Source organism: Gossypium raimondii, chromosome 9 (genome assembly GCF_025698545.1).
Source record: "Gossypium raimondii isolate GPD5lz chromosome 9, ASM2569854v1, whole genome shotgun sequence".
NCBI classification, from domain to species: domain Eukaryota; kingdom Viridiplantae; phylum Streptophyta; class Magnoliopsida; order Malvales; family Malvaceae; genus Gossypium; species Gossypium raimondii.
Window position 1 is genome coordinate 41,404,646 of NC_068573.1, and position 14,376 is coordinate 41,419,021.

The window sequence follows — 14,376 nt, forward strand, 5'->3', positions numbered from 1 at the left end:
AAATATGAACCCTCATTTTAAATTGGCTCCCAAACTCTAAAATATTCTATTTACATCCCAAACTATCAAAGGTTATATCAACAAGACTCTTTGTTACTAAAATTGTTAATTTAATCGTTAAGTTAGACTTCATATCTCATGTAAAGAATTCATATATCATGCGACATAATTTAAAATGAAAATTTTAAAGAAAAATGAATATTCTAAAATAGATGTAAAACTTTGATTTCCAAGTTTTGAAGCTTTTATAGAAGCTTTATTGTTCACTTTCTTTTAAAAATTATGTAACAACATCATACTTTTCTTTAACATTTTCATTTTAAATTACACCATATAAGATTTAATGTGCCATTTTAACAATTAAAATTAACGATTTTAATAACGGAAAGACTTGATTGATATAACATTAATAGTTTGAAAATGTAATCAAAATGTTCTTGGGAAAGTGTTCGATCGTTGTTGCTGAGCTTTGAGGTATTTTGGATGGACTACTACTACTACAAAAGCAAGGTCTTTGACGAAGTTGTCATTCAATCTAATAACCATGAGATTGTTATAGCCATTAGCGATAGCAAACTTGAAGGATCCACCTCTAATTTAATCAAAAGGATTCAACAAATTCTAGCTAAGGAACGAAGGTGGCCACCGAGATGCCCCTAGGGAAGCTAACAAGATTGTTGATGCTTTAACAAAAATGACACTCTCGAATGATGAAGAATTGCATGTGCTTGATCTCCTATAGAGGTTCAAGGATTTTTTACAAGAAGGAAATACTAGAGATTATCTAGAGATGAATATGTTCATGTAACCTGTTGTTTTCATTTACCAAAACAAAAAATAATCAAAAGTTCAATTAGTTCGATTAGACTTGGAAGCCATTCGAATCAAATATTATGATGCTCAAATTCAATTCAACCAATAAATTAAATTGTTTGAACACAAGCTAAATAAATTTTTTTTTCAAATTGAACTCGAATATCTTTCAAACACTAGTGTATTATTTAGTCCCTTATACTGAACTGAGATTTCAATTGTGATTTTAACTAAGAATTAATGCAAGCAAATGAAACAAGTATTAGAAGCCATTGAAATGCCTTCTGGCCAGCTACCAAATGCAAGAATGTAAGAAAAAAACAGGGGAAAAAAAACATTGACCACAATCCACAAACTCATCACAACCATAAGCTTACGAAATGAAACGATTGGCTCCTTTCATGAATAAACATAAAATGTTAATCTCATATGCCATTTCAAGATGCAGGCATCGAAATGACACCAGCAAATAGGAAAAATAAAAACAAAATTCAAAGATCAAATGCTAGCAAGAGGGTTCTTAACAATCAGAAACTTGAAAACAACAGTGGAGAGGAGATCAGGAAAGTGGACTAGCTTTATTTAAATTCAGGCTTTTCTGGGTATGTGCAGCCAGACCTTTGGATGATAACGTTGGATGCATAGCAACCAGCTCTTACGCAATCCTCAATGGACTTCCCTTGAACCAATTGTGAAAGAAAGCCTCCAACAAAGGCATCACCTGCACAAAATTGCATTAAATGGTTAAAAATGGCTCCATTAAATGGTTGCGGCTTTGTTTCTGACTCACTGATATGTCAAATTGGATCTAAGTTAAATCATTTCTATAACTAATCTGAGTTGTGTGTCTTGTATGGTATTTCATTTTAGCATTAACACTGTCAAGTGTTGGAAGTGACTGTATACCTGCACCATTTGTATCAACAAGCTTTTCCTTGGGTAACAAAATAACAGGGAATTGCTTCACTTTCCCATCCTCGGCAACAATTACTGGATCTGCACCCTGAGTAATAACAGTAGTCCTCTTGTATGTTCCAGAAGCTTTCGGCCACTGTGAAATCTTCAGGGCTATCTCTGCAACATCATCAGTCTGGACAGCAAAACCAGCCCAAACAGGTCATTACCAAACATAAACCATCAAATTCATAATAACATATTATATTTAACAGCTATTACCTCCCAGCCATGAACCTTTGAGAAGGTTCTTGCTTCAGTTTCGTTGCCAAAGACAAAGTCCATATACCTGATAGACAATAAGCTCTGAGACTTACTTTAATACATGAGTATTAATTTCCACAATAGAAAAATATGATAGAATTCTTACGGTAGTGCTTTCTCTTGTGCATCCTTGAAGAACTCGCAAATAAATGGAGCAGAAAGATTCATTGAGAACACCTGCAGACAAAATAAATATGTGAGGCCACTAAGCTTGTGAACTTTCATAAAGAGGGATTTCAGCAACACATGATATAATATACCTTGTTCTTTGCAGCAGCGTGTTCAGCAACAAGCTGTATGGATTCCGGAGATACAGTAAGGAAAAATCCAGCAATATAGAAGTACTTGGCCTTCTCAACTGCATAAAAGTATTTATGAACAAGTTAGTCCCTAGAAGCGACAACTGTTTATTTCGATTATTCTTATAAGATTTTCCCCAGTGAATGAGTTTCATCAATGTATAGTCCAACCAAAACAAGAAAATAAAGGAAAATGAGTACCCAACGCCCAATTCTCAGGCTTCTTCAAATGCTCAGACTTGTAGCAGTTAGCAGCAGATAGATTTGCAATGAGTGACCTGCAGATAGATCCAAGTTTGAATCTTGCTATTCCAGTAGATAAAACATAGATGCTTTCTAACATCATAATCCTTGGAGCAAACATACGTACAACAATAAAAATAGCAGCTTATAAGAAACAAGGAAAAATAAGGTCATTCTCAAACTTACCTTTCACCACCAACAACACAAACAGCACAGGTTCCTGTTGGTGCAGTTTCATCCTCAAGATATTGAACCTGATTTAACATGATCATACAACATCAATAATACCATTATTCTCAGCTCCAAATCTATCTTAAGAAATACAAAATTGCAACTCAAAATAAATATGCATCCAGAAAGAGGAAGGTCAATGGACATAGCAGAAGTGCATAACCATTTGGCTAAAGCTGTGTGGAACTGAAACAAATCTCTCTCTCTCTCGCTCTATTTATATATATAATGTTTTTTTTTCCCACTTCAAGTTTTCAATTGTTTTAGAGGTTTGGAAGAAGTGGTTTAGAAAGAAGGCTCACATTAACACCAGCAGCTTTTGAGTTCTTCTTCATTTCCTCCCCAAACTTGTCCTTCCCAATGCAGCCAATGTAATCAGTTGCACCAGGAATTTGAAGCATCCACTGCGTAAGGCAGAAACAAATTTAGTCTTAAGGTGATAGTAAATATTATGACAACATTTTCCCAAAGCTCCAATCAATATAAGAAGCATAATGATATACCTGTGCAACTTTGATTGAATTTTGAGTAGCACCTGCACAAAACAAAAATTTGGGAGAATCATTATTGACCACTAAGTTCTGACAGAAAATTCAGATTCCAAGGCAACCCAGGCATTACCTCCAGCAATATACTCTACATTGGGCTTGGATGCCATTTCTTGATACCTGTCATAAAGAGCTTGGTAGTCAGAAGGCAGAACCATATAATATCAATAACCACATCATACTTAAACACCAACTTCTTAACCAACTGATCATATCATTTTGAAAGACACTTAAAAACTCCATGTTTCAAAAGTAGCATGAAAGAGATGACCTCTCCTCAAGAGAATTGGTTCAAGATATGCATTAGAAAACCCAGTTTCCCCCTAGAGATCGATGATCAGCATGTGCAACGAAATCACCATTGAAACTTTTGGTAATATGTTCAAATTTATCCTATTTTAAAAGGTGTTTAAGTCTTACGAAGTTACTATTTTTAACCTTTGCTCTAAACTACAAAGGTACACAAACAAAGTTTCATGTAGATTAACCATCAATTAGTTTATATGCATAAAAACTAGCTTAAACAAGCAGATCAACAATTTAAGGGAACAAAATAAATCGAATGTGCATATATAAAACGTAGATCTAGCAGATCGAATAAGCCCATGCATACACGCACGCATATCAGGGTGAAGCAAGCGTTTAATACAAAACCTAAAACCACTATAAATAACAATCACAGTTTCAGTTAATCTGGGCTCATAGTAAAAAAGGAAAACATTTTTGGCTTACATGGGAAGGTGTTTCTCCTCAGCTAAAATTGCATTGTTCAACTTGATATCATATCTGAAACCAAAAACAAAACCAAACCCAGATCAGATTCCACACAAAGAATCAAACCCAAGTCCCAATATAGGAAAAATACATCCCACGAGATAAGAAGAAACAAAATCAAAAGCTTAGAACCGTACTTTTTCAAGAACTCTTCGTCCACGACTAACGAAATGTCAAGGAGAGGATTACCCATCCCCAACAGAATCCCTTCATATGCCATTCTTTTGGAGAGGTTGTCGGCGATAGTTTGGTGAAAGAGGACAGGAACAAGAAGAGAGCAAAGTGAGAGAGTTGGAGATTTTTTTTCAGATCTTGGGTGTGGCGAAAATGAATCGTGTTACTCAATGTTTATAGGCCCAGTGCGTCCCCATCTTACCAACCTAGGTGCTCAAATGTCCACTCCTTTAATTAAAATAATAATTAAATTTATTTTTAAAAAACCTGCCATAGATTTTTGCTTTCTGGGGTTGGTGAAAACTGAAATCACTATTTAACAACTAACTGCGACCAAAGTACGATTCTTTTCCCCATTTTTGTCCATTATTAAACATATAAACCTACACTTACTGATCTATTATATTAAGTTAATATTATATAGTTGAATTTATTGACAAAACCAAAGTAAAGAGTTAAGCTTTCTATTTTTATTCAATGTTCCCCAAGGAAAATGAAGGAGATGATTACATATACACATATATATATATTCTCATTTTGTATAGTCTTTGGATCAGATCTGATCATCTGCAAATTTTGTATGACAATCACACATGCAGTATCCTTCAGTTCTTTTGAACAAAAAGAAAAAGTATCCCTCAGTTCTTGACTATCCAATAGCCTGTTCATATGTTAGAATGAAAAGAACTTCTGTACCCTGTAGGCAACGGTGGCAAGAAAAAGAATAGGGGCGTTGTCTGCAAATTTTGTATGAAAATTACACAAAATGCTTCGCTCTCCTGATTTTAGTAAGGCCAGCTGGTTTTTCTTTCCCAAAAAAATAACAGTTGCCCCTCAATCACGGAAATATATACGTAAAAAGTACAAATATAAAACCCAAAAATATAACCAGATTGGAACATATCAATCTTTAAAGTGTTAAAAGATGATGACATCTGAATTGAACTATGTTTTTAACAAATTTAAATGATGCCATGTATTCTCCACGGCTGAAGATAGGGAGTTGAAAGCATAGCCATCATCTTCGATATGATTTTATTCCTCTTAGTAAGGGATGAAAACATTTAAGCTGAGGTAAAAAACCGTAGCAAACAAATTGCAAGGAAGTCAAATGCAAAAACTAGAAATGCTTCAAAGGAACAAACTTCAAAGGTGATCGCAAATGGCCTTTGTAAAATCTGTTGTTGTTGATGTGCCACCTAGGTCAGCAGTGCGATATTTACCCTCTGCGATTGTGCTGAGAATGGCTTCCTGAATCCTATCAGCCTTGTCATGGAGATTTAAGTGGCGCAACATTGAGACCGAACTCAATAGTAAGGCAGTTGGATTTGCCATATTCTAAATAATGTCAACCATACAAATAATTAGCTGGAGCTGTAGGAAATGAAATTGTACTATGAAACTAAAAAAGAATCATGAAAAGCGAACATAATAATTTGGGTTTTTTTCCCTACTCAAAACTACCATAAATACCTGAAAACTTAAAAGAACCACAATCTATAAACTACAATATTCAAACATGCTACGGACCTTAATCCAATCTCAAAAGTCACCTTGGAAATCCAAGATTGAAAACCTAAGATAGCTTTACAATTAGCATAATATGCATGTAGTTACACCTTCATAGACCTTGACATACCGTCATGACCTATCTCGAGACATCTAGCCTCAACTCTCAAGCATTAAGAATTAAGATTTTCTTCGTATGCACTAAAGAGGTAATAGTCCCTAAACATATTCATTTTTTTCTCAATAGTGCTTCTTGTTTGTGCCAGAAGAATGGCTCTAGAGAAAAAAAATGTTAGAAAGACACTCAATTGGAAGTCCTAAGATAAATTTGAAGACACACCTTTCCAGCGATATCAGGTGCCGAACCATGGACAGCCTCAGCAAGTGCTATTCCTCCCTCACCAATATTGCAACTGCAGAAAGAGTATATGTCGTAAAACCATCAAGATGTATAGTTGTATACTACCTATGATTGTTAGGAAACTGGAGTTACCTAGGTGTTAAGCCCAAGCCCCCAATCAATCCAGCGCAAAGATCACTGATAATGTCACCATAGAGGTTAGGCATCACCAATACATCAAAAAGTGCCGGATTCTTCACAAGCTGCAAGTGGCAAGAAAGTAATTAGTTCTATATCAGTTTTAACTTCAATATAAGATGAAATGCACTCCATTTTGCCATTTGTCAAAGTAATATAGGCAGACAGAAAGGTGGTGCCTATAGTAGCTGAATCAAAAGCTAACTTCTCTCCCTCCATTCAGAACTTTGGAAAAAGAAAGCAATAAAATGTTTGTAGGAAGAAATCAGTCATACCATCATACAGCAATTGTCAATGACTACTTCCTCGTAAGTTATCTCAGGATATTTCTCTGCAACTTCACGACAGCACTGGAAAAAGAGAAGCAAACCAAGCTTAATAATCGGTGCTCCAAATAATTAACTAACTACAAGATATGCATTTTGAATTGACAAACCTTAAGAAAAAGACCATCTGTTTTCTGCATAATATTGGCCTTATGAATTGCAGAAACTCTCTCTCTTCCATGGGTCTTAGCATAATGAAAAGCATATTCAGCCACCCTTAAGCTTGCCTGACGAGTAATAATCTTGAGACTTTCAACTACACCTCTCACCACCTAGCACCCAAAGAAAAAAACTTAATTCATATTATAGAGAATACCCCACTTTTCCAATTGCACAAGAACTACAAAAAAACAAGCTCACTTGATGCTCAAGTCCACTGTACTCCCCTTCAGTGTTTTCACGAATAGTAATAAGATTCACATCATCATACCGAGTCTTATAACCCGGGAGACTGTAACAAGGCCTGACGTTGGCATACAGATTAAGTTCTTTCCTTAGAGTAAGATTCAAAGACCGATGACCTTTACCAATAGGAGTAGCCATTGGACCTTTCAAGCCTACCCGATTCTTTCTTACTGATTCTAGACTTTCCCAAGTTAGAAAACTTTGAGTTCTTGGATCAACTTGGTCCCCAACATAATGTTCTTCCCATTCAATTGGCACTTCAGCAGTTCTAAAAACCTAAATCAAATAAAATTACTCAGTTTCAGCAAGAAAATTCACAGAAAGAAAATAAAAGATGGGTCTTGATCAAGACTTTCTTATACAAAAAATTATCCATTTACAATTCTATAGATCAGCTTCTTTAAACTAGAAACAGCCACTTATTAAGTTTGTGCTAGAAAAAACTTTCCAAAGCAAGCTTTAATTTTTTTTTTCAACGCTTAAGATTCAATTCATAGACGCAAATAAAAAAGAATCAAGACTTTGCAAAATTCGATACAATAAAAATTAAAAAAAAACAAAAACAAAAAATAGAGAAAGAGAAAGAGAACGGCAACCTGTTTGACGGACTCAGCGATCTCGGGGCCGATGCCATCGCCGGGGAAGAGAGTGGCTCGAATGGTGTCGGTGGCCGAAGAGAAAGGTCTAGCTAAAGAGAAATACGAGGTAGGATTAGAGTTAGGGCTCGCATGGGAAAGGATCCGACTCACTTGTCGTCTCAGGATATGCGTCGCCATTGATCTTGGTGGCTGGCTGAGTCAAGGTTTTTCGATTTTGTGATAAATAAAAACTAAAATTTTTAAAGCTAATTGCTTTATTCCGAAATTAGGCCAGTGAGGACATATTCTTTTTCACTGGGTTTTTCTTTAAATATATAAGCAATGAATTAATGCCACCTGTATTTCCACTCTGAGATTTTTTTTCTTTCAGAGTTATTATCGGCGACAAAGTTCATGAGCAGCTGCTTGGCTAAATTAGTAATTTTCGTAACACCACTCTTTAATTTTTCAACTTGTATTTCATATCAAATAACTCTCTAATAAAAATTTTAATTGCAGCAATTAACCTAAAATATTATTTCTTATTTGAATCATTGAATATAATTAAAATATATTAATTTATTAATTTAAATATTATATAGAATTTTTTTAAATAATAGTTAAAGCATTTATTCCATATTTAACATATAACTTTTTTTTAAATAAAATTAGCACAACTTTTATAACACCCCTAACCCTTATTCGTTACTGGAACAAGGTTACGGAGCATTACCGAACTTTTTACTCAAACAATCATACATTTCGTATTCATTTATTAATCAATCAAAAGCCAATCAAATTCATTCATGTAGTCCCTAATACAAGCCCTCGAGGCCCAAAATAGACATTAAAGTGGTTCGGGGCTAAACCGAGTACTCAGAAAATTTTTTCCAAAAATTTTCAAAATTTATTAATCAGCTCGTGTGGACGAAAATAGGTCATTTTAAGGTCACTTTTCTCACCCATTTTGACATAACATCACAAATATTTCTTTTACTTATACCTACCTATTTAACTCATTTCATTGATTTATCAAATTCTATTACTAAATACATGCATACGAATATTTAATATTCACAACCACAATTCAAACTATTTCATCGCCAAACCAGCCCTATACATGTCATATAAACCAAAATTTACATTACAAAAACTACCGAAAATAACGGGGTGTAGTTTGATGTGATGATTTGATCCTCCGACCTCACGCTAATCTACAAGAAATATTAAACAACACGAGTAAGCTTAATGAAGCTTAGTAAGTTCATAGGCCTTAAATATAAATCTTACCGAACATGCTAAATAATTCATTTAGATTAAGCATTTCACAATATTTCCTCCCAATCACAACTACTATTGATGAATTCGCATAATTGAGCTCAATATCAACAACTATTTAATTTCTTTCACATTAATCCTTGTAATACTTACCAATCTTTACCAAATTAGAGAATGTCTTACGGATTTGAGTACATCATTTTCTTGATGCCATAGTCCAACTATGGTCTTACACAATTGTCATGGCCCTGCCATGGTCTTACACTCGTAATGCCATAACCCAGTTATGGTCTTATCATTAGGATGCCATAGCCCAACTATGGTCTTACACGTATACATTTATTGCCATAGTCCAACCATGGTCTTACGTTTAAAGTGCCATAACCCAGTTATGGTCTTTTCATTAAAATGTCATAGCCCAACTATGGTCTTACATTTAAACATTGCCATGGTCCAACCATGGTCTTATCTGTCAATTCATCTTGTGTCATGGAACAATCATACTCAATCCTGCGTTCCACTTTATTTGAACTTTTGAATTCAATTTTCATATATTTACCATAATAATATTTCAAAAACAAAAACTTGAAATAATACACTATATCATTCCTAAATTGACAATTAATCATGAAAGTTCAACCATATGAACTTACCTGGACCAATTTGTAGAATTTGTTGTAATTCAAGGACTATTCAGCTAATTTCTCTTTTTCCATGATTTTCTTCGGGTTCTTGATCTATAATATAAAATTGTTCATTCATTAGCATGTAATTCAATTATAATTCACTTCACAATTTATACCCTTCAAATTTTGAAATTACATAATTACCCCAACTTTTACAGCTTTTGAGATTTAGTCCTTTGCAATTAACTCATCAAATGAGCTATTTTTTCTCAATTAACACTTTATCTAAATATTATAAGCTACTACACAACCTTTAATAAACAAAATTTAATACCAAACCCTAAGATTTAATATTTTTCACAATTTGGTCCTAAAATCAATTTCTATTGAAATTACTTGATAAAATCATCATATAACAAAATTAAAACTTAAAATCTATGTTAATTCATCATAAACATCCAGCACTCATCAATGGTAACTTTCAAAATTACCCATAGAATCAAAAACTAACGAATTAGATAGTTGAACCTAATTGTAAAAGTCTTAAAAACATAAAAATTACAAAAAAAGAGCAAACATTGAACTTACATGAAGTAAAATAAACAAAACCAGCTTAAAACCTTCTCCTATGGCGTTTTTGGCTGATAAATTGAAGAAGAATAGCCTCGAAAAGTATAGAATTCAATTTATTTAAGTTAATTTGATAAAATTTACAATTTTGCCCTTAAATCACCTAATTCCAAGATTTTTTTCTGCTTATGCGGCCTCAGCTATTCATTGGGTGTCTAATTACCCTTTTAGTCCTCCCTTATTTACCATTTATGCTATTTAATCACTTTAGTAAGTTTTGCACCTTTTTCAATTTAGTTCTTTTTAATTAATTAACTATCAAAACGATAAAATTTTCTAACGAAACTTTAATACTACCATAATGACACTTTGTAAATATTTATAAAAATATTTATAGCTCAGTTTATAAAATCGAGGTCTCGATACCTCGTTTTCAAAACCAATTAATCTAACAAATATTTTTAAAGCATAATTCACTAATTCATAAGCCTTCCTAAATTCACAATCGACTCAGAAACACTATATAATAAAATTTAAGAACTCACTTGTCAGATTTAGTGATCTCAAACCACTGTTTCTAACATCATTGAAAATTGGACTGTTCAACTTTTGTTTACATTAAATTATTTTTAACTAATTGATAATGATAAATTATAATTATCACAACCTTTTAACTATTTTAAAATTAGCCAATTTTTTTATTAATAATTGTAATTTAAAATTTAATTATTTTTAAATGTGTAATTAACTCATATTATAATTATTTTTAAAAATATAATGATCCCGCTTCTATTTTATTTTAATTTTAACTAATAATTCTAAATTGAATATTATAATTATTTTTAAATATTAATTAAAAATAGAGAGTATACTCAAACCTTTTTTTAATTCATGCTTTTATTTATATTATAATTATAAATTACAAATAGATTATAAACTATATATTATAGATATAACATAACAAATAATTTTTATTACTTCAGTTTTAATATTTTAATTTATGAAATACAAATTTTAAAAATTTTAAGTAATTAATATAAATTATTTATAAAATTTAATTTAAACATGTAAACTATATTTTAAATATTAAAATATAATATTTCAAATTTAAATGTATATAATACTATGTATTTGAAATAATTTACAAAAAAAATTGTATATCCAAAACTTTTGTATATCATCAATGTAGATTTTTTTTATTTATCAAAATAAATTCATATATTTTTTAAAGCTATCTCAACAGATACGAGTATCGAGTTGTATTAATTATATTACTCTATCAAATTTTCATTGCCCATTACAATCGAGGTAACTATTTTGGAATGAGTGTTTGAGCTTTTTCTTCTTCAATTTTTTTTCATGCTTGTAAATAGAGGTGTGCATTGGTCGGCCAAGCTGGGCCAGACTCAACTAAAAATTTAGACCCGTTTGCTAGGCCCAGGCCTGGCCCGACCCGAAAAACGGGTCTAAAATTTTTCCCAAGACGACCTGGATAAAAATGTTAAAACCCGGACCTGACCCGCCCATATTAATTTTTATATTATTTTTATATAATTTTAAAATATATATAATATATCAAAAATACTAAAAACATCAAAAAAAATTTCCCAACAAATTGAAAATAAATTTTAAAAATATGTATACTTAAATAACACTAAGATAGATGCAACTTAATAAGCAAATACCTCTAAAATAATAACAAAATTAACAAATGTCTATAAAATAATAACAAAATTAACAATAAAACAAAATTTATACAATATCCAAACAATAACAACAAAATAGTAGGAACATAATAGTAAAATTGTAGCAAAATAAAGAGAAAACCGTAAGAAAATAATATTAAAAAAATATATTTTTTGTCATTTAGTGAATTTCTGGCTAAAAATGTCTTACTCGAGGCCCGACCCATTTTTTAAACAGGCCTTATTTTTTGCCCGAGCCCATTTTTTGAGACTATATTTTTGCTTAAACCCTCCCACATTTCGGGCGGACCTTCAGGCCGGGCAGGTGACTTGACCCATGAACAGGTGTACTTGTAAATACCCCATTCCCTTCATTTGTTATTCACACAAGCAAAAGTTGTGTCTAGAGGTGCTCATGGGCCGGGCGGCCCGCCCAAAATATCGAAGGGTTCGGATAAAAATATAGGCTCGAAATATGGGCTTGGGTAAAAAAATGAGTCTCGGCACCACTTTTTTGGCCCGGGCCCGGCCCGAATATAATAAATTTTTTTTATTTTTTTTATTTTAAATTTTAAATTTTTTAATTTTAAAATATTTTTAAAATACTTTTTTCTAATTTTAAAATATTTTTAAAATACTTTTTAAATTTTTTTATTTTTAAAATAAATTTTTGGTGTTTATTAAAAAAATAGGTCGGGCCGGGCCGGACTCGAGCTTATGAGTTTTTTCCGGGCCAGGCCTGGACAAAATTTCAGGCCAGGTCAAATTTTTTTCTGGGCCCGGCCCGAACCCAACCCAACCCATGAGCACCTCTAGTTGTGTCCCATCGCGGTCAAGTTCCTAAGCCAACTTCAAATCCTTTTCTACCTTAAATTCGAATTTTTAAACCCTATTATGACTTTATTCACGTAAGAGAATCATGTTGCTTTAAAAGTCCTAGATATGGTTTTTTTTATTTATTTAGTATTTATTTTGTCAAAGTCAACTTTGGTTAAAATTATTCTTTTTGTTATTGAACTATAATTGACTTCAAATATTTTGATCATTCATCTGTTAAAAGTCACTATAGCCTTAGTGGAGAAGTGATGTGGCATGTTATATTGGCCACATAAGCACCAATTATTTTCCATGTACTTTATTTTAAATTTTTTTATTTCATCAAATCCCTAAACTTCTCTTATTAGCACTCCTCGTATTCTTCTTCTACTTCAACCAAGCCTCCCTCATTTCCTTCTTTCCCGAAAACCCCATTGTTGCTCAACAAAATTTCAACAACTTTGAAATGGAATTTGAAGTTGGAACAACAAAAAATTGTTGCGACTTCAATCGGAAATTTTTTTTTTTTTTTGCTGGAAATCGAAAAAGATACATAATCAATCTAACTACAAATTAGCACCATTCAACAAATCAACACCCAAAACCAATAATTTCATATGTTTGATAGTTTTTCTGAGCTCTACCTTTTTGATTTTGAGTTAATATATCTAGAATTGTAACACAAGACTTGAAATCAAGAAATGATGAGGAGTTTAAGAACGGTTGACCAAGCACTTAATTACGTCCTAAGATAGGTTAAACACTTAATACCATTCCCATATTTTCTTCAACTTAATCTCTCTCCAATTACAAAACAACTAAAATTTTCAATACATTGTGCCACGTACTCTTTCCCTTTCCTTTTCCTTTTTATTTTTTTGGAATTAAATTTTCACACTTTTGAGTACATTTCCTCTTTTTAGTTGCTTTTGATTTCTCTTATGTCTCATACTCTACAATGCTTTACATCGCAATACAAGCAACTATGTTAAGTCTTCCCTCACTACATCCACCAATATGTACTTACTTGCTTACTTCCTCTATGATATCTAATGCTGGACATCTAATCCAAATAATAAGTGACTTAAACAAATAAGAATTTTCGTATTAAAATAGCATATACACTCGTATCAAAAGCAGAAGCTCGCATGCTTCACCTTATTTGAATCCAACTTCTTTCATTTCATCTGAAGTTTAGAGAAAAATCTCTTTTTGACTAATTTCAGTTATTTTGCGTGGACTAAAGTAATGTTAACCTAAAGGAAGGCAACACAAGCCCAATTACTACTAAACTCAACTTAATGGGATGGTGAGAAGCCCCCAATATCAACTTGCAAGAGGGTTCATCACACTTCATCTCCAAAAATGCTTTTTGAATCTTTTTAGCTCCAGCTCTCATAATTGGTCCAACTAGCGCATGTGAATCTCCGTTAGATTAGTCCATATCCTCAGAGTTCGTATTAGTTAACTGCATTTTTATTTAGTTTTTTTATTAAATTTAAAATTATCACTTATATTAAGAAATCATATGCATAATTTTTATCATGAAAATCAAAGCTTTCGAACAAATCAATGGGTTCCATGGAAAAGCCAGGTAACTCGGGTCAGACCCAATGGGTAAACTGATTGTCAAAATACTCCCATAATCCACTAAGGCCCATCTAAGAAGGCTACTTCTCTTGCCCATTCAAAGAAAATAGGCTCATTCAGATGCTAGTGTGACTCACAAAAACAATGAGACATAT

At 32.5% G+C, this 14,376-nt stretch overlaps 2 protein-coding genes across 2 annotated transcripts; both read right to left on the reverse strand.

Moving 5' to 3' along the window:
* Positions 1-1,186: 1,186 nt before the first annotated feature.
* Positions 1,187-4,465, reverse strand: LOC105799776 (adenosine kinase 2). Its single transcript, XM_012630500.2, has 12 exons — positions 4,264-4,465; positions 4,085-4,138; positions 3,426-3,472; positions 3,308-3,339; positions 3,107-3,208; positions 2,760-2,827; positions 2,532-2,608; positions 2,292-2,389; positions 2,138-2,208; positions 1,990-2,056; positions 1,720-1,903; positions 1,187-1,534 (listed from the first exon to the last, which is right to left on the reverse strand). The coding sequence occupies exons 1-12, from the start codon at positions 4,344-4,346 to the stop codon at positions 1,392-1,394; spliced, it is 1,026 nt and encodes a 341-aa protein (XP_012485954.1). The 5' UTR covers positions 4,347-4,465; the 3' UTR covers positions 1,187-1,391.
* A 705-nt stretch (positions 4,466-5,170) lies between these two features.
* On the reverse strand, positions 5,171-7,961 carry LOC105799775 (isocitrate dehydrogenase [NAD] catalytic subunit 5, mitochondrial). The gene is made up of 7 exons (XM_012630499.2): positions 7,675-7,961; positions 7,034-7,354; positions 6,784-6,945; positions 6,623-6,697; positions 6,303-6,412; positions 6,150-6,222; positions 5,171-5,638 (listed from the first exon to the last, which is right to left on the reverse strand). Exons 1-7 carry the CDS (start codon positions 7,852-7,854, stop codon positions 5,447-5,449), a joined length of 1,113 nt encoding a protein of 370 aa, XP_012485953.1. The 5' UTR covers positions 7,855-7,961; the 3' UTR covers positions 5,171-5,446.
* Positions 7,962-14,376: the final 6,415 nt, after the last annotated feature.